This window comes from Salmo salar, chromosome ssa07, assembly GCF_905237065.1.
Source record: "Salmo salar chromosome ssa07, Ssal_v3.1, whole genome shotgun sequence".
NCBI classification, from domain to species: domain Eukaryota; kingdom Metazoa; phylum Chordata; class Actinopteri; order Salmoniformes; family Salmonidae; genus Salmo; species Salmo salar.
This window is the reverse complement of record NC_059448.1, coordinates 66,434,542-66,461,731: the sequence shown is the minus strand read 5'-3', so window position 1 is coordinate 66,461,731 and position 27,190 is coordinate 66,434,542. Positions and strand designations below refer to the sequence as shown.

Below are 27,190 nucleotides of genomic sequence, written 5' to 3'. Positions count from 1 at the left end.
TATCATTACGTGCTCCACCACCCATGTTATTTACATTATTAAATGTCCATGTGGGCTCTGCTATGTCGGTAAAACCTCTCGTTCTCTCAAACAGAGAATTAGTGAACATAAAAATTCAATCAGGAGAAACGACAGGGATTATCCAGTCGCAGTACATTTTAATGACCAAAAGCATGACATTTCCACCTTTAGATTTTGTGGCATAGAGAAAGTTAAGATGTCAGACAGGGGAGGTGATATTAATAATACTCTGAGCAAAAGAGAATGTTTTGGGATTTTCACCCTCCAGACATTATTTCCTAAAGGTCTTAATGATGAAATGCCTATATATGTTATGTTGTGAATTTGAACATGAATTATGTGTCTATTTAAGATTACTCTGATGTTTTTCGTATGATGTACACAATGATTAATGAAAACTTGCTATGTCCTCATTGTGGTTTTATGGACGTGTTCAATGCGTCTTATTTATACACGTTTGTAGTGTTTGTGAAATGCATATTGTTATGTTTGGTAGCACTTATTTATTTTTCCTTTGCCTCCAACCCCTTTCCATGCGTGGAACGGATGTGGGTGGGGCTAGGTCTATATAGAGGTGCTGTTTTCAGAAAATTCACAAAAGCTTATTAAATATCAGTGACACTATCAAGAGCAGTGTGCGGTTTCCTTTTTCCTTCATCCTGTTTCAACTGTTGCCATGCACCTGCAATAAGATTGCTCAGATGTGCGAGTGCCTTTTGAATTTTGTTTTATCATAACCAAATATTAAAATGGGAATAATTAATATCTGCGTAAAACGGGCGTTCATTTTCGTCTGTGTCTTGATCGGGGTAAGTTATCGTCCAGTCTATTGGCCTGTTAATATTCGAGTTGATTTTTTATAGGAACAACGTTTTTTAATGTGAGCAGATTTTTTGTAATTATAGCCGGTTATTTTTGTAACTTCTGCGCACGGAGGGGTGTTCAAGCAGTGAGCGTTGCAGTTCACACGCAACTGAATAAAGAGCGGTGCCACTTTCATCAACAATAATGAGCCGATTGATCTATAGTGCAGTATTGAAAGAAACACGACAATAGAAATGTTGTATTTAATGTTGCAATTAGGCTACTGGGCTTTAATCTAACCTTTCACTGGAACACGTTTTAGCTCTGGTTTGTGGCTGTGTTCAGTTTATTTATTTATGTCGGTCTTTTAGTTCCCCTATTTGTTTATTTGCTCAGTATAATCCTCTAGCGCTGCTACATTCTTTAAAATTATGAGTTATGTTTATTCTCATCTTCAAATAGGCCTACTGACCTTAGTTATCACGTTTTTATCAGAATATTAGGTTACTCAATAACTGATATTAGATTTTTATAACCAGCTGACTAAGTAAATATCTCAGCTATTCATTTCTTAATAATGTATAATTTCTTAGTCTATTTATAAATGAGGTATAATATATGTAAATACAATTTACTGTCTGCTTACAAACCATTTGTAGATGGTGTTGGTCAAATGCATTATTGAAGTTATGAAGAAATAGATCCCTCAACTCTCCTCTGAAACAAATTACTGTATCAACCTTTACTGTGCAATATCAGTAGAATTCTCAGTATAATACCCTGTACATTGTAATGATTGATTGTATCATGTGTTGTATTCTCTTCAGATCATCAGCACCCTCTTGCTGGCCATCACATTATTTGGACATGGGTACTTCCACCAATCAGAAGAAGTAATTGTTATTTTTATAGCCCCTATTACATTTACTAATTATATCATACACATTTCGTTATAATAATGATGTGTCCATCTAGCCTGGTCCCAGATCTGAGACCAGGCTAGACTTCAGCAGTATCATTGTAATATTATGATTATAAACCCAGAATTGTCATATCATTAATCTGGCTTGTCTTCCTATTCACAGATAGAGATTCTGCCAGGGATAGCAATTCTTTATGTCCTAGAAGCAGCAACCCTGGTCCTGTCAATCTTTGGGGTTTATGGCGCTCGCAAGGAGAAGAAATGGGCTGTGGTTCTGGTAAGCTTGCCAAGACCTGTCCCAAAGTGTTAGCCTGATCCCAGATCTGTTTGTTTGTCTTGGATAGTTATCATAGGAGTTGGCTATACAGCACAAACAGATCTGGGATCTGGCTACTGACGAATCCTCTCCTGCAAACTGTTCCTTTCTGATAGGTAAGGGCATGCCATACAATTCAACTGAAAACAATCAACGCTTTTCCCATGACCTGTTTCCAACATGTTTTCCAGAAAGTGTGATAAGGTTTGAATTAACCTTTAGTATTGATTTTGCTTTACAACCCCTATATGTGTATGTAGTTTTCAGTAGGTATGTCACTGGCCAGCCTATACCTGTTTGTGGAGTGCGTGAAAATATATCAATTCAAACACGAGGTACAGTAGTCAAACACACACACACACACACACACACACACACACACACACACACACACACACACACACACACACACACACACACACACACACACACACACACACAGGTAACTGCCAAAATAAAGGAAACACCAACATAAAGTGTCTTAATAGGGTGTTGGGCCACAGCGAGCCAGAACAGATTTAATGCACCTTGGCATAGATCCTACAAGTGTCTGGAACTCTATTGGAGGGATGCGAGACCATTCTTTCACGATAAATTCCATCATTTGGGGTTCTGTTGATGGTGGTAGAAAACACTGTTTCAGGAGCTGCTTCAGAATCTCACATAGGTGTTCAATTAGGTTGAGATCTGGTGACTGAGACGGCAATGGCATGTGGTTTACATCGATCGTTTTCATGCTCATCAAACCATTCAGTGACCACTCGTGCCCTTTGGATGGTGGCATATCATCCTATGGGGGCATAGCCATGGTAGCCAAAATCATTTTCATACTGTGCATGACACTAAGCATTATGGGATATTAATTGCTTACTTAACTCAGGAACCACACCTGTGTGGAAGCACCTACTTTCAATATAGTCCATGTCCCTCATTTACTCAAGGGTTTCCATTATTTTGTCAGTTACCTGTTTATATCTTCATTTTCTAATTCAACCTTGAGACAATGTTTGTTTGCTGTTCTGGTGGAAAGATATTTGAGAAGTTATTGTATGATGGTGCAATACATCTGATTCTTGATAATTCAATGTACTGTATCTGTCCATTTCAAATTCAGAACTGATTCTAGGTTTCAGCTGTGAATATAACACTCAATGTTAACTTGATTCATTTCAAGATGGAGGAGTTAATCAGAGAGGAACAACTAGCTATGATGCCTCTAAGTGGAGCGAATCAAACAGATATAAAAGGGCTATACAACATACAGACTAAGGTAAGTCACCTTTATTTAATGCTTCTTATGGTCACTGCTTGTGCCAATTCACAGCCCCAGAGTGCCAATTCAATGTATGTGTCACGGCCGTCATCGGTTAAGGAGGACCAAAATGCCGCAGGTATGTGTAAACTCATCTTCTTTATTATATGGAAAGAAGGAAAACCCAAAATAAACACGTATACAAAAGAAACACATCGCCAATAAACAGTCCTGTAAGGCTTGATGCTATACACGGAACAATCTCCCACAATTAAACAGACAAACACACCCAACTAATATAGGACTTCCAATCAAAGGCAACACCACACAGCTGCCTTCAATTGGAAGTCCACCCCAATTAACCAAACATAGACATACAACTAACTAGATCAACATAGAAATACGTAAACAAGAAGCAGTGCCCAAAAACCCCGGAATACTTAAATCAAATGCCCTTTTTAGAAAAACACCACCCCTAACCACATAAAACAAATACCCTCTGCCACGTCCTGACCAAACTACAATACCAATTAACCCTTATACTGGCCAGGACGTGACAGTATGTGTGTCTTTAGGGCCGGTTTTCCATATTATGTAAATCTAGGCCTGGACTAAAAGCACTTTCATTGGAGATTTCTCCAGGGTCTTCCAGGACTAGGCCTTAACTATACCTGGTAAATCGTGTTTTTATAATGTCTGTTTCCTTCACTTTCAGTTCAGATGCTGTGGGCTCGTACAAGGCTACCAAGACTGGGGCACAGACATCCCCCTCTCCTGTCTCTGTTCTGATGAGGACTCAACAAACTTTAAATGTTTGAGTCTGCTGCGTTAAATAAGTTAACTTGTTGCTGGTGTTATGTGTATGCTGAGGAGGATGGGTTTCAATGTGTCAGTCTGTGTTAAAAATGTTATCACTCAAATATGAAAGTGTAAATCTCTCGTCTTTCGATAAGAGCAATAAAAAAATTGTATTTAAAAAGTATTTTTAAAACAAAATACAAAACAGATGAGGACAGTGATAAGACAACCATACATAAACTGAGGAAGATGTACATGACAAAACTGTAAAAGCAACAAAAACGATAGAACACATTTGGACCAGACAATTATCATGGATGACATGATGCAGCCTAATAAGAAATCATGCAGCTAAAGTAAAGCACTGTTTTAAACCATGTCACATTCTATTTCAGGTTGCTCCTGGTAACAATACAAGATTTGTTATTCACTATCCCAACAGTGATATGTCTGAGGATGATGACCACAAGGGACTAATGGATGAACACATGCTGGTATATAAAGAGGTAAAAACATGTCATTCCACTACACCGGGGATGGGCAACTGGCAGCCATTTTGAAGTCCCTTGGATCAATTAGGCCATGTCAGCTAATATTTTTTAGATTGCTAAATTTGTTTACCGGCCACCTATCGAAACTTGTTATAATGGCTGAATTACCACCCATGGGGTCCCCATTGATGTTGTGTGTCAGTCTCACTCATGTCATATTAAAAACTGCATACATTTCTCACCACCCTATGGCAAAATGTGTAGAATTGCAGCAAACTTGCTTTAAAATGGCAACATTTTCTCTTCACCCAATGTCAAAATGTGTAGAATTGCACAAAATGAACTCTAAAATAAAAATAAATATCTCTCTGCTGTCAAGAAGTAAAAAGTTGATTTTAAATTTTGCGCCAAAGGTTTTGCAGTACTCATTGATACAATTGTAACGAACGTCGTTGGAAGAATGGTCAGATCAAGGCGCAGCGTGGTTTGGGTTCATCATCTTTTTTTAAGGTGAACCAGCAACAAAACAGAAACCAACGAAACGTACAGCCTTGTAGGGCTAAAAAGCAACAATACAGAATCAAGATCCCACAAACAACAGGTGGGAAAAGGCTGCCTAAATATGATCCCCAATCAGAGACAACGATAGACAGTTGCCTCTGATTGGGAACCATACCAGGCCAACATAGAAATACAAAAAACTAGAGTAACCACCCTAGTCACACCCTGACCTATCAAAAATAGAGAATAAAAAGGCTCTCTAAGGTCAGGGCGTGACAACAATAAACTGATATTTGTTCAAGTTCTGATATAATACAGAGCTGTATACTCTTGTTTTTCACACAAAATGACAAACTCTTAATTGTTCCTTTTCAGCCATGTCTTCCCATCTTATTCTCTTTGGTGGGCTATGGAATCAGCCTGATGATAGGAACATTAGTAGCACTTCAAGCATTATGGGTATGTATTTCATATCTATGTCTGTACTATTTAACCTTTCCAGGGTTGGGGTCCATTCAGTTTTTTCAATTCAATCAATTGAAATTCAATTCCCAAATTGAAAATTGTCCATAGTTTTTCATGTGTATTTTTCAATTCAGGAAGTGAATTTCAATTGACTACCTAAATTGAAAGCTTTAGTAGTATTTGTTTCTGTCACGTCCTGACCATAGTAAGATGTTATTTTCTATGGTAGAGTTGTTCAGGGCGTGACAGGGGGTGTTTTGTGTTTTTCTATGTTTTCTATATCTATGTTTAGTTCTAGTTTTCTATTTCTATGTTGTTGTTTTTTGGGATGATCTCCAATTAGAGGCAGCTGGTCCTCGTTGTCTCTAATTGGAGATCATGTTTAAGTAGTTTTTTTTTTCCACCTTTGTTTGTGGGTAGTTATTTTCTGTTTAGTTAGTCTGTGTACCTGACAGAACTGTTGGCTGTTTGTTATTTTGTCTTTAGTATTCTGAGTTAAAATAAATCTTCAGTATGAGCACTCAACACGCTGCGCCTTGGTCCCCTCTCTACGACAGCCGTTACAGTTTCTTATAATTATTACACGCAGGCCGTATGTGGCAGCTAAAAGCTGAATTGCAGTACACAGTACATACAAGTAAACAACAACAATTAAAACATCTGAAAGTCAGGATGCTAACTGAAGGATGGATGAATTGACCCCAGCGCTGTACCATAGTGATTTTTACCGTACCTCTCGAGTGTAGGCCTATTTGATTTAACCATTATCTATCACACTCAGCACCTAGTCACCTGCTCCATCAATCCTGACTGAGCCGTTACTGTGTGTCTGGTCCTCAGGATATTGGAGTTGCCCTGGCCATCACAATACTCTGCCAGATGAGAAGAACGGTTAATGTGCCACCTGTGATCTTCACCTCTCAACCACCTCAGTACAGAGAGTTGTGTGACACAGCAGAGAGTGTCTGAAATGAAATGGTCCTCTTATGAAGGATACTCAATGCACTAGTCTGAGTGCCAGTCTGTTTGTGCCATCATGACAACTCCTGTCACTCATTTGTGTCAAGCCAAACATGACAATGAGTGACAAAGAGTTGACTTGGCAATGACAGACTGGCACGATGGCCTTTATTTAACTAGGCAAGTCAGTTACGAACAACTTCTTATTTACAATGACGGCCTACCGGGGAACAGTGGGTTAACTGCCTTGTTCAGGGGCAGAACGACAGTTGGCATTGGCCAGACCACAAACAGATCTGGGATCAGGTTAGCAATGCACTCATATTTTGTACATACTCATAACACACTTGAAAGGACAACTAGGGACATTATTAGACATCTCTGCTGTGTTGTCCAAAGTGTTACTGTTCAACTGTTCAACCATTTAACCATTGTAGTGCCTCAGTGTTGGTTACAGTGTCTTGAATAAAGGGACAAGCATCTTTTATCATTATGGTCCTTCTTTATTCAACAACCATTTCTTCCAATGACTTTTGTCCTCTCCCCATTCTTATTTCATTTTCTGCCTTTGTCTTTTCCTCCTGCTCTCTCCTCTCCCCATCCTTATTTCATTTTCTGCCTTTCTTTTCCACCTGCTCTCTCCTCTCATCCTCCTCTCTCTTCCTCTCTTCTCTCCTCCTCCTCTTTCTTCCTCTTTTCCACCTGCTCTCTCCTCTCATCCTCCTCTCTCTTCCTCTCTTCTCTCCTCCTCCTCTCTCTTCCTCTTTTCAGCCTACTTGGTTCTATCAGACCCTCCACCATTAAAACCTCGCCACTATTCCACTACTTGGCTTTATCAGACCCTACACCCATTAAAACCTCACCACTATTCCACTACTTGGCTTTATCAGACCCTACACCCATTAAAACCTCATCACTATTCCACTACTTGGCTTTATCAGACCCTACACCCATTAAAACCTCACCACTATTCCATTACTTGGCTTTATCAGACCCTACACCCATTAAAACCTCACCACTATTCCACCACTTGGCTTTATCAGACCCTACACCCATTAAAACCTCACCACTATTCCACTACTTGGCCCTATCAGACCCTACACCCATTAAAACCTCACCACTATTCCACTACTTGGCTTTATCAGATCCTACGCCCATTAAAACCTCACCACTATTCCACTACTTGGCCCTATCAGACCTTACACCCATTAAAACCTCACCACTATTCCACTACTTGGCCCTATCAGATCCTACACCCATTAAAACTTCACCACTTTTCCACTACTTGGCTTTATCAGACCCTACACCCATTAAAACCTCACCACTATTCCACTACTTGGCCCTATCAGATCTTACACCCATTAAAACCTCACCACTATTCCACTACTTGGCCCTATCAGATCTTACACCCATTAAAACCTCACCACTATTCCACTACTTGGCCCTATCAGATCCTACACCCATTAAAACCTCATCACTATTCCACTACTTGGCCCTATCAGATCTTACACCCATTAAAACCTCACCACTATTCCACTACTTGGCCCTATCAGATCTTACACCCATTAAAACCTCACCACTATTCCACTACTTGGCCCTATCAGAACCTGCACCAGGCCTCTTTTAAACAATAATAGCATACAGACGTAAACACAGCACCAGACCAATGTTTATCTATTATATTGACTATATAGTGACCGCTCTAACAATGGAAATACATCTCCTCAATGATTGAAGGCAGGCGAGATCAGGTTGTACCATTCTAGCCAATGAGAGGACAGACACACGTGTGAAAAACAGGAAAAACTAAGTTGTTTTACTTAAAGTTGCCAGAATGTCACTTGCATCCACTTATATCAGTACATTTGTAACAGCCTAAACATTACGGAACTATTAGATCAAATAAGCCTCACGTATTTGACGCTTCGCTAAGTTCCGCCTCACTTGGTTACTTTTGCAACCTCAGACATTTTCACTGAAGCCCAGTTCCCCATCCAACCACTGTGGAAATCCCCTCACAATGATCTCAAAGTGTGTTTCTAATACACAATTAAATTAAACACAGACTTCACCCTTGCTAACCAGGAAACTCTTGGGTATGTTGTGGTGGACTGTTATTATAATTGCTTCACTGGAACCTGGCCAAAGCTTCTGTCCTCCTCTGGGTACATTGACTTCAACACAAAACCTAGGAGGCTCATGGTTCTCACTCCTCTCCATAGACTTGCACAGTAATTATGAAAACTTCCGGAGGACTTCAGAGCTCTTCCAGCATGGACTGACATGTTGTCCACCCAATCAAAATATCAGAGAATGAATCTAGTACTGAAAGCATAAGCTACAGCTAGCTAGCACTGCAGTGCATAACATGTGGTGAGTAGTTGACTCAATGAGAGAAAAAGACAATAGTTGAACAGTTTTGAACAAATTCATTTCTTCCAAAATTAAGGAGAAGCAAGAGAGAGAGAGATAGCTATGTGTGTTGTATTTTTTTCTTTCACTTTTACTTAGCTAGCGAATGCACCTAGCTAGTTTAGCCTACCCAAATACCTTGCTCAAATAGAGAAGAATGCTATTTCACCTAGCTGGCTATGGCTATCCAACACTGGAACTCCTTCAAGTCAAGGTAAGCATTTGGTTTTATAAATGTATTGCCACTGGGGCCCTCTGGTGTAACCGCTAAACTGCTTTCTAACTGTATACTGTACTACATGATTGTAACGGGTTTACTAACATGTTAGTTCTAGTAGCTATGTTGACTATGACGTGACAAAGTTATAGGCTGTGTGTAGCGGTTAGCGGTCATGATATGAAGGTTTGGCTTGTAAAGGTTTTTTCTCCTGGTCACAGACAGCTGATGTGTTGTGCACTAAAGTCCACAAGCGAATGGAAAAGGTGAGAGGATGAGAGCGAGTCGATAGTTGCAAGAAGGAATTATATATACAACGAGCAAAGTGTTCATGCTGTTTTTATGTGGCTGCTATGAAAGTGAATTTTGTTTGCGTGTGATAAGGTGTGTGTTCATTCCGCCGATTCTGTTAAAAAACTTTTCTTAAACGGAAGCAAACGGAACGAAACGGATAAATATACCTGAATTTGTCCAATAGAAACTCACATTTGCAACTGTTGGACTAATGATTACATCTTAGATCAGCTAGATGCATGCAAGAGTGTGCAAACGGCTCTGCATATCACCTATAAAGTTGTTTCATATCCTCCTAGGGAGGAGGTGGTCGTATGGTTTCTACTGGACAGGGCCTAACTATACTGGCCCAATAAGCACATGCCCTAGTGATAGCTGTTATTGGACAGTGGTTAGGGTTTGACATTGGTGCTGTTGTCCTGGGTTCAATACTGTATAGGGGAGTCAACCTACTCTCACATTCCTACCAATATATGTTAATGTCATTATTTGGCAGCAGTTAAACACCTATCTGATCTAATTCAAAATGAGTTTGTCAATGATACAAGTTTGTTGTGCGTTGTATATGTGGTGTAGATTTCAAAAAGACCATGGAGTTATTTTTGAGATGCTCAGCTATGTAGAATGAATAAATACTGATCATTTATGAGGTAGTAGCAATGTGGTCAATTATAATTCGTGCACAAGGGGAAAACGTACATATTCATATCGTTTGATGACAAACTCATTTTATATTCGATCAGATAGGTGTGTTGTAACTGATTACAAAACAATGACATTAACATATTTTTGTTCAGTGGGTCTTGAACACAGGCCTCCAAGACCAATGACAAACACCTTTATCACTGTCCCAATAAGGGATATCTCTAGGACATGTTGGCTTATTGGGCCACTATAGTTAGGCCCTGTCCTGTCCAGAACAAACCCTACCCCCTCCTCACTAGGCACTTGTGTAGGTCTGAAACAACTTGATACCTCTGTTAAAAGTACACACAAGAAAAAGGGATTCAAGAGTACCAATTAAACAGGTTAACATGCACCAGCAACATTAGACAACTGTTCTGAAAGCCCTTAAATGGATGAAATAAGTCAATCAAATCAATGACGAGAATGGTCAGATTAATCAGTACATGATATGGACATGGTGGTGTTGCAGGAAGCTAGACATACCGTGAAACAAGAGGTTATGAGTTCAAATCCCAGGTGAGAACTGTAGAATAATAATGATTGTATAAACTAACATGCACAATGTAGTCAAATATCTAATTTGAAAACATGATGTGATGTTAAAAGCATTCTGTGTGAGTATCCCTTACCAACAAAAAGAACCATGAATGGATCAGTGGTTCACCAATCAGAGCCTTGATTGGCATGACAAGGCTTGACGTGTAATGAAACTATTTCTATTTGTTTTGTTCCATCAGGCGACGTCCTGACAACTGATACACAGAAATGTTCTTGCAACGTTCCCATGAAACGTGTCTAGAACATGAATATCTTATGTTCTGAGAACATGAAGACAGCTTGTCTGTCGAAATGTTGGACATAAATATTTTTGCATCTGAGCTAATAGAGCGTGCGGCTCTCCTTTACTTCATACTTGTTTCTGAGAACATAGCAACCATGTTCTGTGTATATTTGGTGGGACGTTGATGGAATATTCTCCTAACCCTTACAAAACTGGACACATGAACATTCTTGCAACGTCCCATTAAACATCAATATTGTACACTGAACAAAAATATAAACGTGTTGATCACATGTTTCATGAGCTGAAATAAAAGATCCCAGAAATATTCAGTCTGCTCAAGTCATTATGCTTTATAGGTGGTGTGGAACGTTCCAGAGGGAGGATTGTTGGAGTCTATTTGACTTGAGCCAGTTTTAGATGCATAATGAGTCTGTTTATAATTACAAAAGCTGTTTATTAGTAGTAATAATATGTTATTGGTTAGGATGTTGTAGCTGGAGAGACAAAGGGAAGTCCAGAAAGTCACTGTATGGCCAGATATGTTATTTCTGTATATTAACATTTCTAAGGAAGTAGGTAAAGAACCACAGACGAGTCTCAGTTCCTGGTAAGATCAGGCGAGTCTCAGTTCCTGGTAAGATCAGGCGAGTTTCAGTTCCTGGTAAGATCAGGCGAGTCTCAGTTCCTGGTAAGATCAGGCGAGTCTCAGTTCCTGGTAAGATCAGGCGAGTTTCAGTTCCTGGTAAGATCAGGCGAGTCTCAGTTCCTGGTAAGATCAGGCGAGTCTCAGTTCCTGGTAAGATCAGGCGAGTCTCAGTTTCTGGTAAGATCAGGTGAGTCTCAGTTCCTGGTAAGATCAGGCGAGTCTCAGTTCCTGGTAAGATCAGGCGAGTCTCAGTTCCTGGTAAGATCAGGCGAGTTTCGGTGGAACTAGGGCTGGGAGAGACGTGGAATTAACATCGAAGTTAGGACAAAGTTGAAGAGAGAAGAAACCTCTACGAGGGAGGCTAGAGTTGCACATCCCATCAACCCTTCAACTATAGCCTTATCTCTCTCACACACACATCCCTGCCCATAAAGGTCCTGGACTCTGGCTGGGCCACGATTACACCAATAGGGGGACCTGACTCAGTTCCTGCCCAACAACAGAGACTGATTGTATTCCAGACATACAAGGAGGTGACTCCTAATCGAAAGGTATATATATATATATATGCTTGTGTGAATTCTATGTGTGCTTGCAGCTGCAGCATCCAGTTTTGGGTGGAATAAATCTAGTCTGAGCTTCCTTTGGTGTCTGATTGGATTTGCACCATAACTTAGAACCTAACATAGAGATAGAAGGTTCCCCTAACTAACGGAAAACTGGACACTCTCAAACATTAGGGTAACATTACGGGTAACTTTACAAAAACTTTCTCCCTAGCAGGGGTGTCATGCACCCCAAAAATCTGAGGATGGACAAAGTACTACACTGGACTTTGTTCAAACTGGAAATCGCATATCCTGAGGCTGCATTTATTGTAGCTGGGGGCTTTAATAAAATACATCTGAGGAGTATGCTACCGAAGTTCTATCAACACATCTCCTGTGTCTACTCGGGCATCGAGAACTCTGGACCATTGTTTCTCCCCCTTCTGGGATGGCTACATGGCCCTCCCCTGCCCTCCTTTCAGAAAATCAGATCACGTCTCCATTTTGCTCCTCCCGTCCTATAGGCAGAAATTTAAACAGGAAGTACCTGTGGTAAGGACTGTTCAATGTTGGTCTGACCAATCGGAATCTATGCTTCAAGATTATTTCAATATTTGACGATCTGACTTGTAGGAAAGGTGGCATCCTATGATTGATCCACGTTGACAGTCTCTAAACTCTTCAGTAAGGCCATTCCACTGCCAATGTTTGTCTATGGAGATTGCATGGCTGTGTGCTCGATTTTATACACCTGTCAGCAGCGGGTGTGACTGAAATAGCTGAATACACATACTTTTGTACATATAGTTCAGCTCTGAGAGCTGTCTGGTTTAAAGACTTGGAACTGCTGCCTTGGGAGGAACCAATAGGGATCCATAATAAACCCCAGGAAGAGTAGCTGCTGCCTTGGCAGGAACTAATGGGGATCCATATTAAACCCCAGGAAGAGTAGCTGCTGTCTTGGGAGGAACTAATGGGGATCCATAATAAACCCCAGGAAGAGTAACTGCTGCCTTGGCAGGAACTAATGGGGATCCATATTAAACCCCAGGAAGAGTAGCTGCTGTCTTGGCAGGAACTAATGGGGATCCATATTAAACCCCAGGAAGAGTAGCTGCTGTCTTGGCAGGAACTAATGGGGATCCATAATAAACCCCAGGAAGAGTAGCTGCTGCCTTGGCAGGAACTAATGGGGATCCATATTAAACCCCAGGAAGAGTAGCTGCTGCCTTGACAGGAACTAATGGGGATCATTAATAAGTATAAATACAAATGCAAATACAGCACGTGGAATCAATCCCATTGTAGAGAAGCTACCCTCCAGTCTTCAAGAGAAATGGGTGTCACGGGATGAGCTACAAACAGCGACAGCGTGTGGCCTTTCCCCCCTTTTCACTTTTCTCCCTTTTCATCCGCAATGAGACAAACGTGAGGAACGACCCCAGCTTTACCCTTTCAACCTCAAGTACATCCATGACAAGACCAGAGAGACTCCAAGTAAGACATGAAGATTCAATCCCATCTCAGCACACTAAACAGAAGTTGGTAAACCTGCCTACCAGCAACATCCAGTTGAGGACGCAGACGCAGGGTGTCCTATCCACAAGCTACCACACCATCTCAAGAGCTGTAGTGAATTCAGACAAAAGCCTCTGGAAGAACGTAAACGTTTTCTAAAGGACAACTACATTTGCTTTAGATGCTGCGACTCAACAAGCCATCATGCTGCACAGAGCGTAACAGTAACCAAAATGTTGCAGCTCTTAATGCTGGCCCAGTGCCCTTGGCTATAACAGAGGTTCCTTCATATGCCATAGAGCATGGCGGGAATGGCGACGCTCACTCTCCCATAGGTGTCGGTCATGGGCATTCCCAAGAGCCCATGTTTGTCAGCGCATACAAAAACAACCATTGCTGAAAATTGACCGCAGAGCAATCAAGCCTCCAGTCCAACCAAGCTCTACAGCCAACCAGCTTCCAGAGCCAGTCAGCGTTTAGAGTCAGCGTTCCAAAACCAACACGTCTTTACAACTAGACAGCTCTCAGAGTTAACCTATATATACAAAATTATGTGGACACCCCGTCAAATTTGTGGATTCAGCTATTTCAGGCAAACCCTTTGCTGATAGGTGTATGAGCACACAGGCATGGAATCTCCATAGACAAACATTGGCAGTAGAATGGCCTTACTGAAGAGCTCAGTGACTTTCTACGTGGCACCGTTATGGGATGCCGACTTTCCAACAAGTCAGTTCGTCAAATGTATGCCCTGCGAGAGCTGCTCCGGTCAACTGTAAGTGCTGTTATTGTGAAGTGGAAACGTCTAGGAGCAACAACGGCTCAGCCGTGAACTGGTGGGCCACACAAGCTCACAGAACGGAACCACCGAGTGCTGAAGCAATTAACATGTATAAATCATCTGTCCTCAGTTGCACCACTCACTACTGAGTTCCAGACTTCCTCTGGAAGCAACGTCAGCACAAGAACTGGTCGTCGGGAGCTTCATGAAATGGGTTTCCATGGCCGAGCAGCCACACCCAAGCCTAAGATCACCATGCGCAATGCCAAGTGTCGGCTGGAGTGACGTAAAGCTCGCCGCCATTTGACTCTGGAGCAGTGGAAACGCGTTCTTTGGGGTGATGAATCATGGCGACTGTGAGCTAGGCCTAATCGCCAATTATCAGTTCCCGAGAGATAGGATTTTTGTTGCATAGGCTGCGTCTCAATCAACATATGTGGCACTTCCGCATCTGTGGTGAAAGGTGACAGAGCTAGAACTGTGTTAGTCAGACCGTGAGACATCACGAAAATCGGTCTTCTCACAAAATTGTCTGTATCGTCTGAACGGTTTGGCCTACAAACTATTATGACCCCTCTATGGAAAGATGAGACTTTCTCGAACATGTCAGTTGCTCAAGGACACACACAGGCCTCACAAGACTTGAAAATATGAATGGAAGTATATATGGAGATTGTTTACTTCCAAAAATAAAGGGTTAAGTACATTGCATTTGGAAAGTATTCAGACCACTTGACTTTTTCCACATTTTGTTACATTACAGTCTTGTTTTAAAATGTATTAAATCATTTTTTCCTCATAAATCTACACACAATACCCCATAATGACAAAGCGAAAACAGGCTTTAATGAAATGTTTGCTAATTTATGAAAAATAAAATACTGAAATATGACATTTACATAAGTATTCAGACCCTTGACTCAGTACCTGTTGCACCCTCGACAACCACTGTGATTATTATTATTTGACCCTGCTGGTCATCTATGAACATTTTAACATCTTGGCCATGTTCTGTTATAATCTCCACCCGGCACAGCCAGAAGAGGGCTGGCCACCCCTCATGGCCTGGTTCCTCTCTTGGTTTCTTCCTAGGTTCTGGCCTTTCTAGGGAGTTTTTCCTAGCCACCGTGCTTCTACACCTGCATTGCTTGCTGTTTGGTGTTTTAGGCTGGGTTTCTGTAAAGCACTTTAAGATATCAGCTGATGTAAGAAGGGCTTTATAAATACATTTGATTTGATTTGATACTTTGCTGAACCACCTTTGGCAGCGATTATACAGCCTCAAGTCTTCTTGGGTATGATGCTACAAGCTTGGCACACCTGTATTTGGGGAGTTTCTCCCATTGTTCTCTGCAGATCCTCTCAAGCTCTGTCAGGTTGGATGGGAGCGTCTCTGCAGTTATTTTCAAGTCTCTCCAGAGATGGTCAATCGGGTTCAAGTCTGGGCTCTTGCTGGGCCATTCAATGATATTCACAGACTTGTCACGAAGCCACTCCTGCATTGTCTTGGCTGTGTGCTTAGGGTCATTGTCCTAGTGGAAGGTGAACCTTTGCCCCAGTCTGAGGTCCTTAGTGCTCTGGAGCAGGTTTTCATCAACGATCTCTCTGTGCTTTGCTCTGTTCATCTTTCCTTCGCTCCTGACTAATCTCCCATTCCCTGCCGTTGAAAAACATCCCCACAGGATGATGCTGCCACCACCATGCTTCACCGTAGGGATGGTGCCAGGTTTCCTCCAGACGTGACCCTTGGCATTCAGGCCAAAGCGTTCAATCTTGGTTTCATCAGACCAGAGAACTTGTTTCTCATGGTCAGAGAGTCCTTTAGGGTGCCTTTTGGCAAACTCCAAGCGGGCGGTCATGTGCCTTTTAATGAGGAGTGGTTTCTGTCTGGCCACTCTACCATAAAGGCCTGATTGAAAGTCCCTAAGAACACAGTGGCCTCCATCTTTCTTAAATGGAAGAAGTTTGGAACCACCAAGACTCTTCCTAGAGCTGGCCGCCTGGCCAAACAGAGCAATCGGAGGAGAAGGGCCTTGGTAACTCTGACAGAGCTCCAGAGTTCCTCTGTATACCTTCCAGAAGGAAAACAATCTCTGCAGCACTCCACCAATTAGGGAGGCTAGCACTGGAGTAATATGATCAATTTTTTCTAGTCAGGATTCTAGCAGCCGTATTTAACACTAACTGAAGTTTATTTAGTGCTTTATCCGGGTAGCCGGAAAGTAGAGCATTGCAGTAGTCCAGCCTAGAAGTAACAAAAGCATGGATTAATTTTTCTGCATCATTTTTGGACAGAAAATTTCTGATTTTTGCAATGTTACGTAGATGGAAAAAAGCTGTCCTTGAAACAGTCTTGATATGTTCTTCAAAAGAGAGATCAGGGTCCAGAGTAACACCGAGGTCCTTCACAGTTTTATTTGAGACGACTGTACAACCATCCAGATTAATTGTCAGATTCAACAGAAGATCTCTTTGTTTCTTGGGACCTAGAACAAGCATCTCTGTTTTGTCCGAGTTTAAAAGTAGAAAGTTTGCAGCCATCCACTTCTTTATGTCTGAAACACAGGCTTCTAGCGAGGGCAATTTTGGGGCTTCACCATGTTTCATTGAAATGTACAGCTGTGTGTCGTCCGCATAGCAGTGAAATTTAACATTATGTTTTCGAATGACATCCCCAAGAGGTAAAATATATAGTGAAAACAATAGTGGTCCTAAAACGGAACCTTGAGAAACACCGAAATTTACAATTGATTTGTCAGAGGACAAACCATTCACAGAGACAAACTGATATCTTTCCGACAGATAAGATCTAAACCAGGCCAGAACTTGTCCATGTAGACCAATTTGGGTTTCCAATCTCTCCAAAAGAATGTGGTGATCGATGGTATCAAAAGCGGCACTAAGATCTAGGAGCACGAGGACAGATGCAGAGCCTCGGTCTGACGTCATTAAAAGGTCATTTACCACCTTCACAAGTGCAGTCTCAGTGCTATGATGGGGTCTAAAACCAGACTGAAGCGTTTCGTATACATTGTTTGTCTTCAGGAAGGCAGTGAGTTGCTGTGCAACAGCTTTTTCTAAAATTTTTGAGAGGAATGGAAGATTCGATATAGGCCGCTAGTTTTTTATAATTTCTGGATCAAGATTCGGCTTTTTCAAGAGAGGCTTTATTACTGCCACTTTTAGTGAGCTTGGTACACATCCGGTGGATAGAGAGCCGTTTATTATGTTCAACATAGGAGGGCCAAGCACAGGAAGCAGCTCTTTCAGTAGTTTAGTTGGAATAGGGTCCAGTATGCAGCTTGAGGGTTTGGAGGCCATGATTATTTTCATCATTGCGTCAAGAGATATAGTACTAAAACACTTTAGTATCTCCCTTGATCCTAGGTCCTGGCAGAGTTGTGTAGACTTAGGACAATGGAGCTTTGGAGGAATACCCAGATTTAAAGAGGAGTCTGTAATTTGCTTTCTAATGATCATGATCTTTTCCTCAAAGAAGTTCATAAATTTATTACTGCTGAAGTGAAAGCCATCCTCCATTTGCGATGGCTGCTTTTTAGTTAGCTTTGCGACAGTATCAAAAAGAAATTTCGGATTGTTCTTATTTTCCTCAATTAAGTTGGAAAAATAGGATGATCGAGCAGCAGTGAGGGCTCTTCGATACTGCACGGTACTGTCTTTCCAAGCTAGTCGGAAGACTTCCAGTTTGGTGTGGCGCCATTTCCGTTCCAATTTTCTGGAAGCTTGCTTCAGAGCTCGTGTATTTTCTGTATACCAGGGAGCTAGTTTCTTATGACAGATGTTTTTAGTTTTTAGGGGTGCAACTGCATCTAGGGTATTGCGCAAGGTTAAATTGAGTTCCTCGGTTAGGTGGTTAACTGATTTTTGTCCTCTGACGTCCTTGGGTAGGCAGAGGCAGTCTGGAAGGGCATCAAGGAATCTTTGGGTTGTCTGAGAATTTATAGCACGACTTTTAATGCTCCTTGGTTGGGGTCTGAGCAGATTATTTGTTGCAATTGCAAACACAATAAAATGGTGGTCCGATAGTCCAGGATTATGAGGAAAAACATTTAGATCCACAACATTTATTCCATGGGACAAAACTAGGTCCAGAGTATGACTGTGGCAGTGAGTAGGTCCAGAGACATGTTGGACAAAACCCACTGAGTCGATGATGGCTCCGAAAGCCTTTTGGAGTGGGTCTGTGGACTTTTCCATGTGAATGTTAAAGTCACCAAAAATTAGAATATTATCTGCTATGACTACAAGATCCGATAGGAATTCAGGGAACTCAGTGAGGAACACTGCATATGGCCCAGGAGGCCTGTAAACAGTAGCTATAAAAAGTGAGTGAGTAGGCTGCATAGATTTCATGACTAGAAGCTCAAAAGACGAAAACGTCATTGTTTTTTTTTTGTAAATTGAAATTTGCTATCGTAAATGTTAGCAACACCTCCGCCTTTGCCGGATGCACGGGGGGTATGGTCACTAGTGTAACCTGGGGGTGAGGCCTCATTTAACACAGTAAATTCATCAGGCTTAAGCCATGTTTCAGTCAGGCCAATCACATGAAGATTATTATCAGTGATTAGTTCATTGACTATAACTGCCTTGGAAGTGAGGGATCTAACATTAAGTAATCCAATTTTGAGATGTGAGGTATCACAATCTCTTTCAATAATGGCAGGAAAGGAGGAGGTCTTTATACTAGTGAGATTGCTAAAGCGAACACCGCCATTTTTAATTTTGCCCAACCTAGATCGAGGCACAGACACGGTCTCAATGGGGAAAGCTGAGCTGACTACGCTGACTGTGCTAGTGGCAGACTCCACTAAGCTGGCAGGCTGGCTAACAGCCTGCTGCCTGGCCTGCACCCTATTTCATTGTGGAGCTAGAGGAGTTAGAGCCCTGTCTATGTTCGTAGATAAGATGAGAGCACCCCTCCAGCTAGGATGGAGTCCGTCACTCCTCAACAGGCCAGGCTTGGTCCTGTTTGTGGGTGAGTCCCAGAAAGAGGGCCAATTATCTACAAATTCTATCTTTTGGGAGGGGCAGAAAACAGTTTTCAACCAGCGATTGAGTTGTGAGACTCTGCTGTAGAGCTCATCACTCCCCCTAACTGGGAGGGGGCCAGAGACAATTAATCGATGCCGACACATCTTTCTAGCTGATTTACACGCTGAAGCTATGTTGCGCTTGGTGACCTCTGACTGTTTCATCCTAACATCGTTGGTGCCGACGTGGATAACAATATCTCTATACTCTCTACACTCGCCAGTTTTAGCTTTAGCCAGCACCGTCTTTAGATTAGCCTTAACGTCGGTAGCCCTGCCCCCTGGTAAACAGTGTATGATCGCTGGATGATTAGTTTTAAGTCTAATACTGCGGGTAATGGAGTCGCCAATGACTAGGGTTTTCAATTTGTCAGAGCTAATGGTGGGAGCCGTCGGCGTCTCAGACCCCACAACGGGAGGAGTAGAGACCAGAGAAGTCTCGGCCTCCGACTCCGACTCGCTTAATGGGGAGAACCGGTTGAAAGTTTCTGTCGGCTGAATAAGCGACACCGGTTGAGCATTCCTACAGCGTTTCCCTCCAGAAGCCATGAGAAAGATGTCCGGCTGCGGGGACCGTGCGAGGGGGTTTATACTAACGTTACTATCTGTACTTACTGGTGGCACAGACGCTGTTTCATCCTTTCCTACACTGAAATTACCCTTGCCTAACGATCGCGTCTGAAGCTGGGCTTGCAGCACAGCTATCCTTGCCGTAAGGCGATCGTTCTCCTGTATATTATAAGTACAACGACTGCAATTAGAAGGCATCATGTTAATGTTACTTAGCTTCGGCTGTTTGAAGTCCTGACGAACCATGTCCAGATAAAACCTCCGGGGTGAAAAAGTTGAATGAAAAAAGTTGAGTGAGCGAAAAAGTAAAAATATACGGTAATGAAAAAGTAAAAAACCGTCAGGTAGCAAAGTAAGATCGGCAACAAAACGCACAGCAGCGTAAACAAGTCTGCAAGTTGTGACCGGAAACAGGAAACAACAGTTATGCACTGCAGTGCTAGCTAGCTGTAGCTTATGCTTTCAGTACTAGATTCATTCTCTGATATTTTGATTGGGTGGACAACATGTCAGTCCATGCTGGAAGAGCTCTGACGTCCTCCGGAAGTTTTCATAATTACTGTGCAAGTCTATGGAGAGGAGTGAGAACCATGAGACTCCTAGGTTTTGTGTTGAAGTCAATGTACCCAGAGGAGGACAGAAGCTTTGACCAGGTTCCAGTGAAGCAATTATAATAACAGTCCACCACAACATACCCAAGAGTTTCCTGGTTAGCAAGGGTGAAGTCTGTGTTTAATTTCATTGTGTATTAGAAACACACTTTGAGATCATTGTGAGGGGATTTCCACAGTGGTTGAATGGGGAACTGGGCTTCAGTGAAAATGTCTGAGGTTGCAAAAGTAACCAAGTGAGGCGGAACTTAGCGAAGCGTCAAATACGTGAGGCTTATTTGATCTAATAGTTCCGTAATGTTTAAGCTGTTACAAATGTACTGATATAAGTGGATGCAAGTGACATTCTGGCAACTTTAAGTAAAACAACTTAGTTTTTCTTGTTTTTCACACGTGTGTCTGTCCTCTCATTGGCTAGAATGGTACAACCTGATCTCGCCTGCCTTCAATCATTGAGGAGATGTACACTGCTCAAAAAAATAAAGGGAACACTTAAACAACACAATGTAACTCCAAGTCAATCACACTTCTGTGAAATCAAACTGTCCACTTAGGAAGCAACGCTGATTGACAATACATTTCACATGCTGTTGTGCAAATGGAATAGACAACAGGTGGAAATTATAGGCAATTAGCAAGACACCCCCAATAAAGGAGTGGTTCTGCAGGTGGGGACCACAGACAACTTCTCAGTTCCTATGCTTCCTGGCTGATGTTTTGGTCACTTTTTAATGCTGGCGGTGCTTTCACTCTAGTGGTAGCATGAGACGGAGTCTACAACCCACACAAGTGGCTCAGGTAGTGCAGCTCTTCCAGGATGGCACATCAATGCGAGCTGTGGCAAGAAGGTTTGCTGTGTCTGTCAGTGTAGTGTCCAGAGCATGGAGGCGCTACCAGGAGACAGGCCAGTACATCAGGAGACGTGGAGGAGGCCGTAGGAGGGCAACAACCCAGCAGCAGGACCGCTACCTCCGCCTTTGTGCAAGGAGGAGCAGGAGAAGCACTGCCAGAGCCCTGCAAAATGACCTCCAGCAGGCCACAAATGTGCATGTGTCTGCTCAAACGGTCAGAAACAGACTCCATGAGAGTGGTATGAGGGCCCGACGTCCACAGGTGGGGGTTGTGCTTACAGCCCAACACCGTGCAGGACGTTTGGCATTTGCCATAGAACACCTAGATTGGCAAACTCGCCACTGGCGCCCTGTGCTCTTCACAGATGAAAGCAGGTTTACACTGAGCACGTGACAGACGTGACAGAGTCTGGAGACGCCGTGGAGAACGTTCTGCTGCCTGCAACATCCTCCAGCATGACCGGTTTGGCCGTGGGTCAGTCATGGTGTGGAGTGGCATTTCTTTGGGGGGCAGCACAGCCCTCCATGTGCTCGCCAGAGGTAGCCTAACTGCCATTAGGTACCGAGATGAGATCCTCAGACCCCTTGTGAGACCATATGCTGGTGCGGTTGGCCCTGGGTTCCTCCTAATGCAAGACAATGCTAGACCTCATGTGGCTGGAGTGTGTCAGCAGTTCCTGCAAGAGGAAGGCATTGATGCTATGGACTGGCCCGCCCGTTCCCCAGACCTGAATCCCATTGAGCACATCTGGGACATCATGTCTCGCTCCATCCACCAACGCCACGTTGCACCACAGACTGTCCAGGAGTTGGCGGATGCTTTAGTCCAGGTCTGGGAGGAGATCCCTCAGGAGACCATCCGCCACCTCATCAGGAGCATGCCCAGGCGTTGTTGGGAGGTCATACAGGCACGTGGAGGCCACACACACTACTGAGCCTCATTTTGACTTGTTTTAAGGACATTTCATCAAAGTTGGATCAGCCTGTAGTGTGATTTTCCACTATAATTTTGAGTGTGACTCCAAATCCAGACCTCCATGGGTTGATAAATTGGATTTCCATTGATTATTTTTGTGTGATTTTGTTGTCAGCACATTCAACTATGTAAAGAAAAAAGTATTTAATAAGATTATTTATTTCATTCAGATCTAGGATGTGTTGTTTAAGTGTTCCCTTTATTTTTTTGAGCAGTATATTTCCATTGTTAGAGCGGTCACTATCTAGTCAATATAATAGATAAACATTGGTCTGGTGCTGTGTTTACGTCTGCATGCTATTAACGTGGAAAAGAGGCCTGGTGTAGGATCTGATAGGGCCAAGTAGTGGAATAGTGGTGAGGTTTTAATGGGTGTAAGATCTGATAGGGCCAAGTAGTGGAATAGTGGTGAGGTTTTAATGGGTGTAAGATCTGATAAAGCCAAGTAGTGGGATAGTGGTGAGGTTTTATGGAGGTAGGATCTGATAGAGCCAAGTAGTGGAATAGTGGTGAGGTTTGTCAGGTCGCGTCAATTCGAATCTGGTATCAGAACAAAATAGTCAGCACATAGTAACTTTTGATTTCTAGGTACTTTAATTAATGCAAACAGTTGAATGGTAAATGTGTGGCTCGTATATACGGGCTCCCTGTAACACCACGCAGGGCAGACAGAGAACTGGAATGACATTACAAGTTCTTCCTTAAATACTGGACAGACTTAGTTCCCTCTCCCAGAGGGCCTGTCATAGTAGAGGCTAGAATATGGTTTAGACTTATTCCAGCCTATCGTTGGCGTGCAGGTTGGTCCCAACCTCTAGACGCACTCCTGTTTCCTGGCGTAGCTGTTGTCTCTGGCGGATGTCTCATCTTGTGACTGCATAATGCACAGTTCCCTAAAACACTTACACCCCCCCGCATATACCTTTCACCCATATCCTGTTATTGCTATTATTCTACAGAAAAGCTCTTGCAAAACCCTGTTTCTACAGCATCAGCATTCTGTCCACATGACCCACCATCACATGAGCCACTTCCTCTAACATATAGCAGTATTCAATTATCTTATAGTTAAAAACGTATCATTATAGCATCTGTGTTATATTATATAGGTTATGCAAACAGATTGTTATATTATATAGGATATGCACACAAATAGTCGGTCAAATCCTAACAGGTTTTAATGGGTGTAAGGTCTGATAGGGCCAAGTAGTGGAATAGTGGTGAGGTTTTAATGGGTGTAAGATCTGATAGGGCCAAGTAGTGGAATAGTGGTGAGGTTTTAATGGGTGCAGGATCTGATAGGGCCAAGTAGTGGAATAGTGGTGAGGTTTTAATGGGTGTAGGATCTGATAGGGCCAAGTAGTGGAATAGTGGTGAGGTTTTAATGGGTGCAGGATCTGATAGGGCCAAGTAGTGGAATAGTGGTGAGGTTTTAATGGGTGTAAGATCTGATAGGGCCAAGTAGTGGAATAGTGGTGAGGTTTTAATGGGTGCAGGATCTGATAGGGCCAAGTAGTGGAATAGTGGTGAGGTTTTAATGGGTGTAGGATCTGATAGGGCCAAGTAGTGGAATAGTGGTGAGGTTTTAATGGGTGTAAGATCTGATAGGGCCAAGTAGTGGAATAGTGGTGAGGTTTTAATGGGTGCAGGATCTGATAGGGCCAAGTAGTGGAATAGTGGTGAGGTTTTAATGGGTGTAGGATCTGATAGGGCCAAGTAGTGGAATAGTGGTGAGGTATTAATGGGCGTAGGGTTATTTTTCTTTCCTTTTCCCTTCCTTTTTCCCCTGTACTTTTTGTAGGCTAATAAATTCACACTCCAGAACAGTAGGACACGGCCCACACAGTAAGTGGCAACAAGCATCTCTAACAACTGTTTGGGGACTGCCTATGAGTATGTACCACTGGTCTAATATCATACAGTTTAGAGTCGTTCATTACGTCTTCATTATTTTAAACAACTTTTCTCCCTGAGTCAGACTGTATTTGGTCGGTCCCTCTCCTTGTTCGGGCGGCGTTCGGCGGTCGACGTCACCGGTCTTCTAGCCATCACTGATCCATCTTTCATTTGTTTACCTTGTGCCTTTTTTTTGGAGTAAAGTATGTTGCTCACTCATTCTGCTCTCCTGCGCCTGACTTCATGCACCAGCTACACTCACCTTCTGACAGACAGACAGACACTCATTCTGCTCTCCTGCGCCTGACTTCATGCACCAGCTACACTCACCTTCTGACAGAATTCAGTTGGAAGAAAGAGAAAGACAAGTTGAAGAAACAAGAGAAGGAGGAGAGGAAGAGAAAAGAAGCAGAGACAAAGACAGAGAAGGTAGAACAGAAGAGGAGAGAGAAAGAGCTGAGGGAGTGTGAAAGACAGGAGGAGAAGAGGGTGAAACAGGAAAAGAAGATGAGAGGAAGAGAGAGGAGGATGAGAGGAGAGAGCAGGAGGAAAAGAGTTAAAGAGAAGAGGATGAGAGGAGAGAGCAGGAGGAAAAGAGTTAGAGAGGAGGATGAGAGGAGAGAGAAGGAGGAAAAGAGGGAGAGAGGAGGATGAGAGGAGAGAGTAGCTGGAAAAGACAAACGCAGAAAATGAAACGAGGATGGGGAGAGGACAAAGGTCATTGGAAGAAATGCCATTTTTGTGTCTGATTGCGACTTTCTGTGATAAAAATCGCAGGCAATTTTGATAATACTGTGATAATTATAAAACAAATTATATTTTGAGAGTTGTTGGTTGTTGTATAAAGAAAGACCATAATGTTATAATACATTTTCATTTTATTCAAGACACTGTAAACAACATTGAGCACTTCAATGTTTAAATGGTTACCAATTATTTACAGAAAAACAAACCACAGGTTTTTACAGAACCGTTGTTGAAAAATCAGTTGGGACAATAATACCAAAGACAGTGCAGTTTGAAGATAGGCAGAAACTGCCTCTCCAATAGAAATACCAATTACACCTGAAGGCGATGTCATGGTGACTAGTTAAGATAGTTAAGCTCATACACAGAAACACATCATCGGGTCTAAAGGTTGTCTCGCGCTGAACTGCGCATGTACAGGCCGTCAAATCAAAGGCACTCCTTCAACATAAAGTTGTTTTTGACTAACATGAAAACGTGTCAGTTTATCAATTTCACGAGGATGGAGTAATAACCCATTGGAGTAATAACATTGGATCGAATCTAGGTTGTGCCTTTAGATTTTGGGAAAATGAATAACTAAGGAAGAATTTTCCACTCGACATCTCAAACCCCAAACCACAGCCTGGTCTGCTTGGTCTGTTTCACAAGCGTTTTCGGATGTCTCGTGACATTGTGCCTCTGTCAGGAGGTCTATGTGTAGCTGGTGTATAGGAGTCAGGCGCAGGACAGCAGATATGAGTAAATTAACGTATTTTACTCAACATAATATAAATGCAATACAAAAACACCCCACAATAACAGACCTTCCTACATAGAAACAATCACTCACAAACAAACATGGGGGAACAGAGGGTTAAATAATGAACAGGTAATTGGGGGATTGAAACCAGGTGTGTAAGACAAAGACAAAACAAATGGAAAATGAAAAGTGGATCGGCGATGGCTCGAAGGCCGGTCACGTCGACCGCCGAACGCCGCCCGAACAAGGAGAGGGACCGACTTGGGCGGAAGTCGTGACAGCCTCTGGGTTTAGAAACTCTGTGATAATATGTTGGACAAGACAGCAGAGATCTCCAATGTCTAATCATGTCCCATTGGCAGAAGACACGTCACTGCTAGTTGTCCTTTCAAGTATGTGTAACAACAGAAGTTGTCATGGAGAGAAGACCAAGGCGCAGCAGGTATGTGAATACTCATATTTAATTTCAAAAAAGGAGTAAAGCATCCACTTGACAAAACAATAAAGGTAGCAACAGTTCTGCAGGCTATTAAACGCAGTGCAAAAACAATTCCCCACAACCCCAAAGACAAACACACACACCTATATAGGACCTCCAATCAAAGGCAACTCAACACACCTGCCTTCAATTGGAAGTCCCAATCAACAACAGAATCATTCACATACAAAAACTGCCACGTCCTGACCCCAAAACTAATACAATAGCTCCATCTGCTGGTCAGGACGTGACAGTATGTTATGAGTATCAAGGTTGGGGAGTAACTGATTACATGTAATCCTATTAGATGTGATTTGGTTACAAAAAGCTGTAACGCAAAAATATTGTTATCAGATTACAGATACTTTAGGGGGGAAAAAAAATATTTACTGGTTTACTTTTCAATTCAGAAAGGATGTTTGAGATTTTTTTTCTTTTTCTCAATGACATTCAATGCAGCATTGAAAAAAGGAGCAAATTTAAGTTTGTTCCACCTGAGTGTCTGTCCACAAGTCAGAGACCACTATGATAACACACCAAATGATGACCACCAATCAGAGACCACTATGATGACACACCAAATGCGTTTGATGGATCCTTTTTTTCTTAAACGGAAAGTAATTAGGTTATGTTACGGAGTTTGGGTAATCCAGGTAACTAGTAACTCTTAACTGATTACATTTAGAAAGTAACATACCCAACCATGATGACTATGTACACCAGGGATCATCGACTAGATTCAGCTGCAGGCCACATTTTTTCTCGAGCGGATGGTCGGGGGGGCCGGAACATAACTACAAATAATTTGTAGACAGCAAACTGACTGGTACATACCGTTTTTATACACC

General features: G+C 42.4%; 1 protein-coding gene across 3 annotated transcripts; it reads left to right on the top strand.

Moving 5' to 3' along the window:
- The first annotated feature begins 628 nt into the window (after positions 1 to 628).
- On the top strand, positions 629 to 7,017 carry LOC106609751 (tetraspanin-8). 3 transcript variants are annotated; one of them, XM_014208740.2, is made up of 9 exons: positions 629 to 830; positions 1,653 to 1,718; positions 1,911 to 2,024; positions 2,324 to 2,398; positions 3,238 to 3,333; positions 4,031 to 4,129; positions 4,509 to 4,619; positions 5,481 to 5,564; positions 6,411 to 7,017. In XM_014208740.2, exons 1-9 carry the CDS (start codon positions 771 to 773, stop codon positions 6,537 to 6,539), a joined length of 834 nt encoding a protein of 277 aa, XP_014064215.2. In that variant the 5' UTR covers positions 629 to 770; the 3' UTR covers positions 6,540 to 7,017. The 3 variants fall into 3 exon arrangements, with proteins under 3 accessions (XP_014064215.2, XP_014064216.2, XP_045578446.1); XM_014208741.2 differs by lacking the exon at positions 2,324 to 2,398; XM_045722490.1 differs by lacking the exon at positions 4,031 to 4,129.
- The last annotated feature ends 20,173 nt before the right edge of the window (positions 7,018 to 27,190 follow it).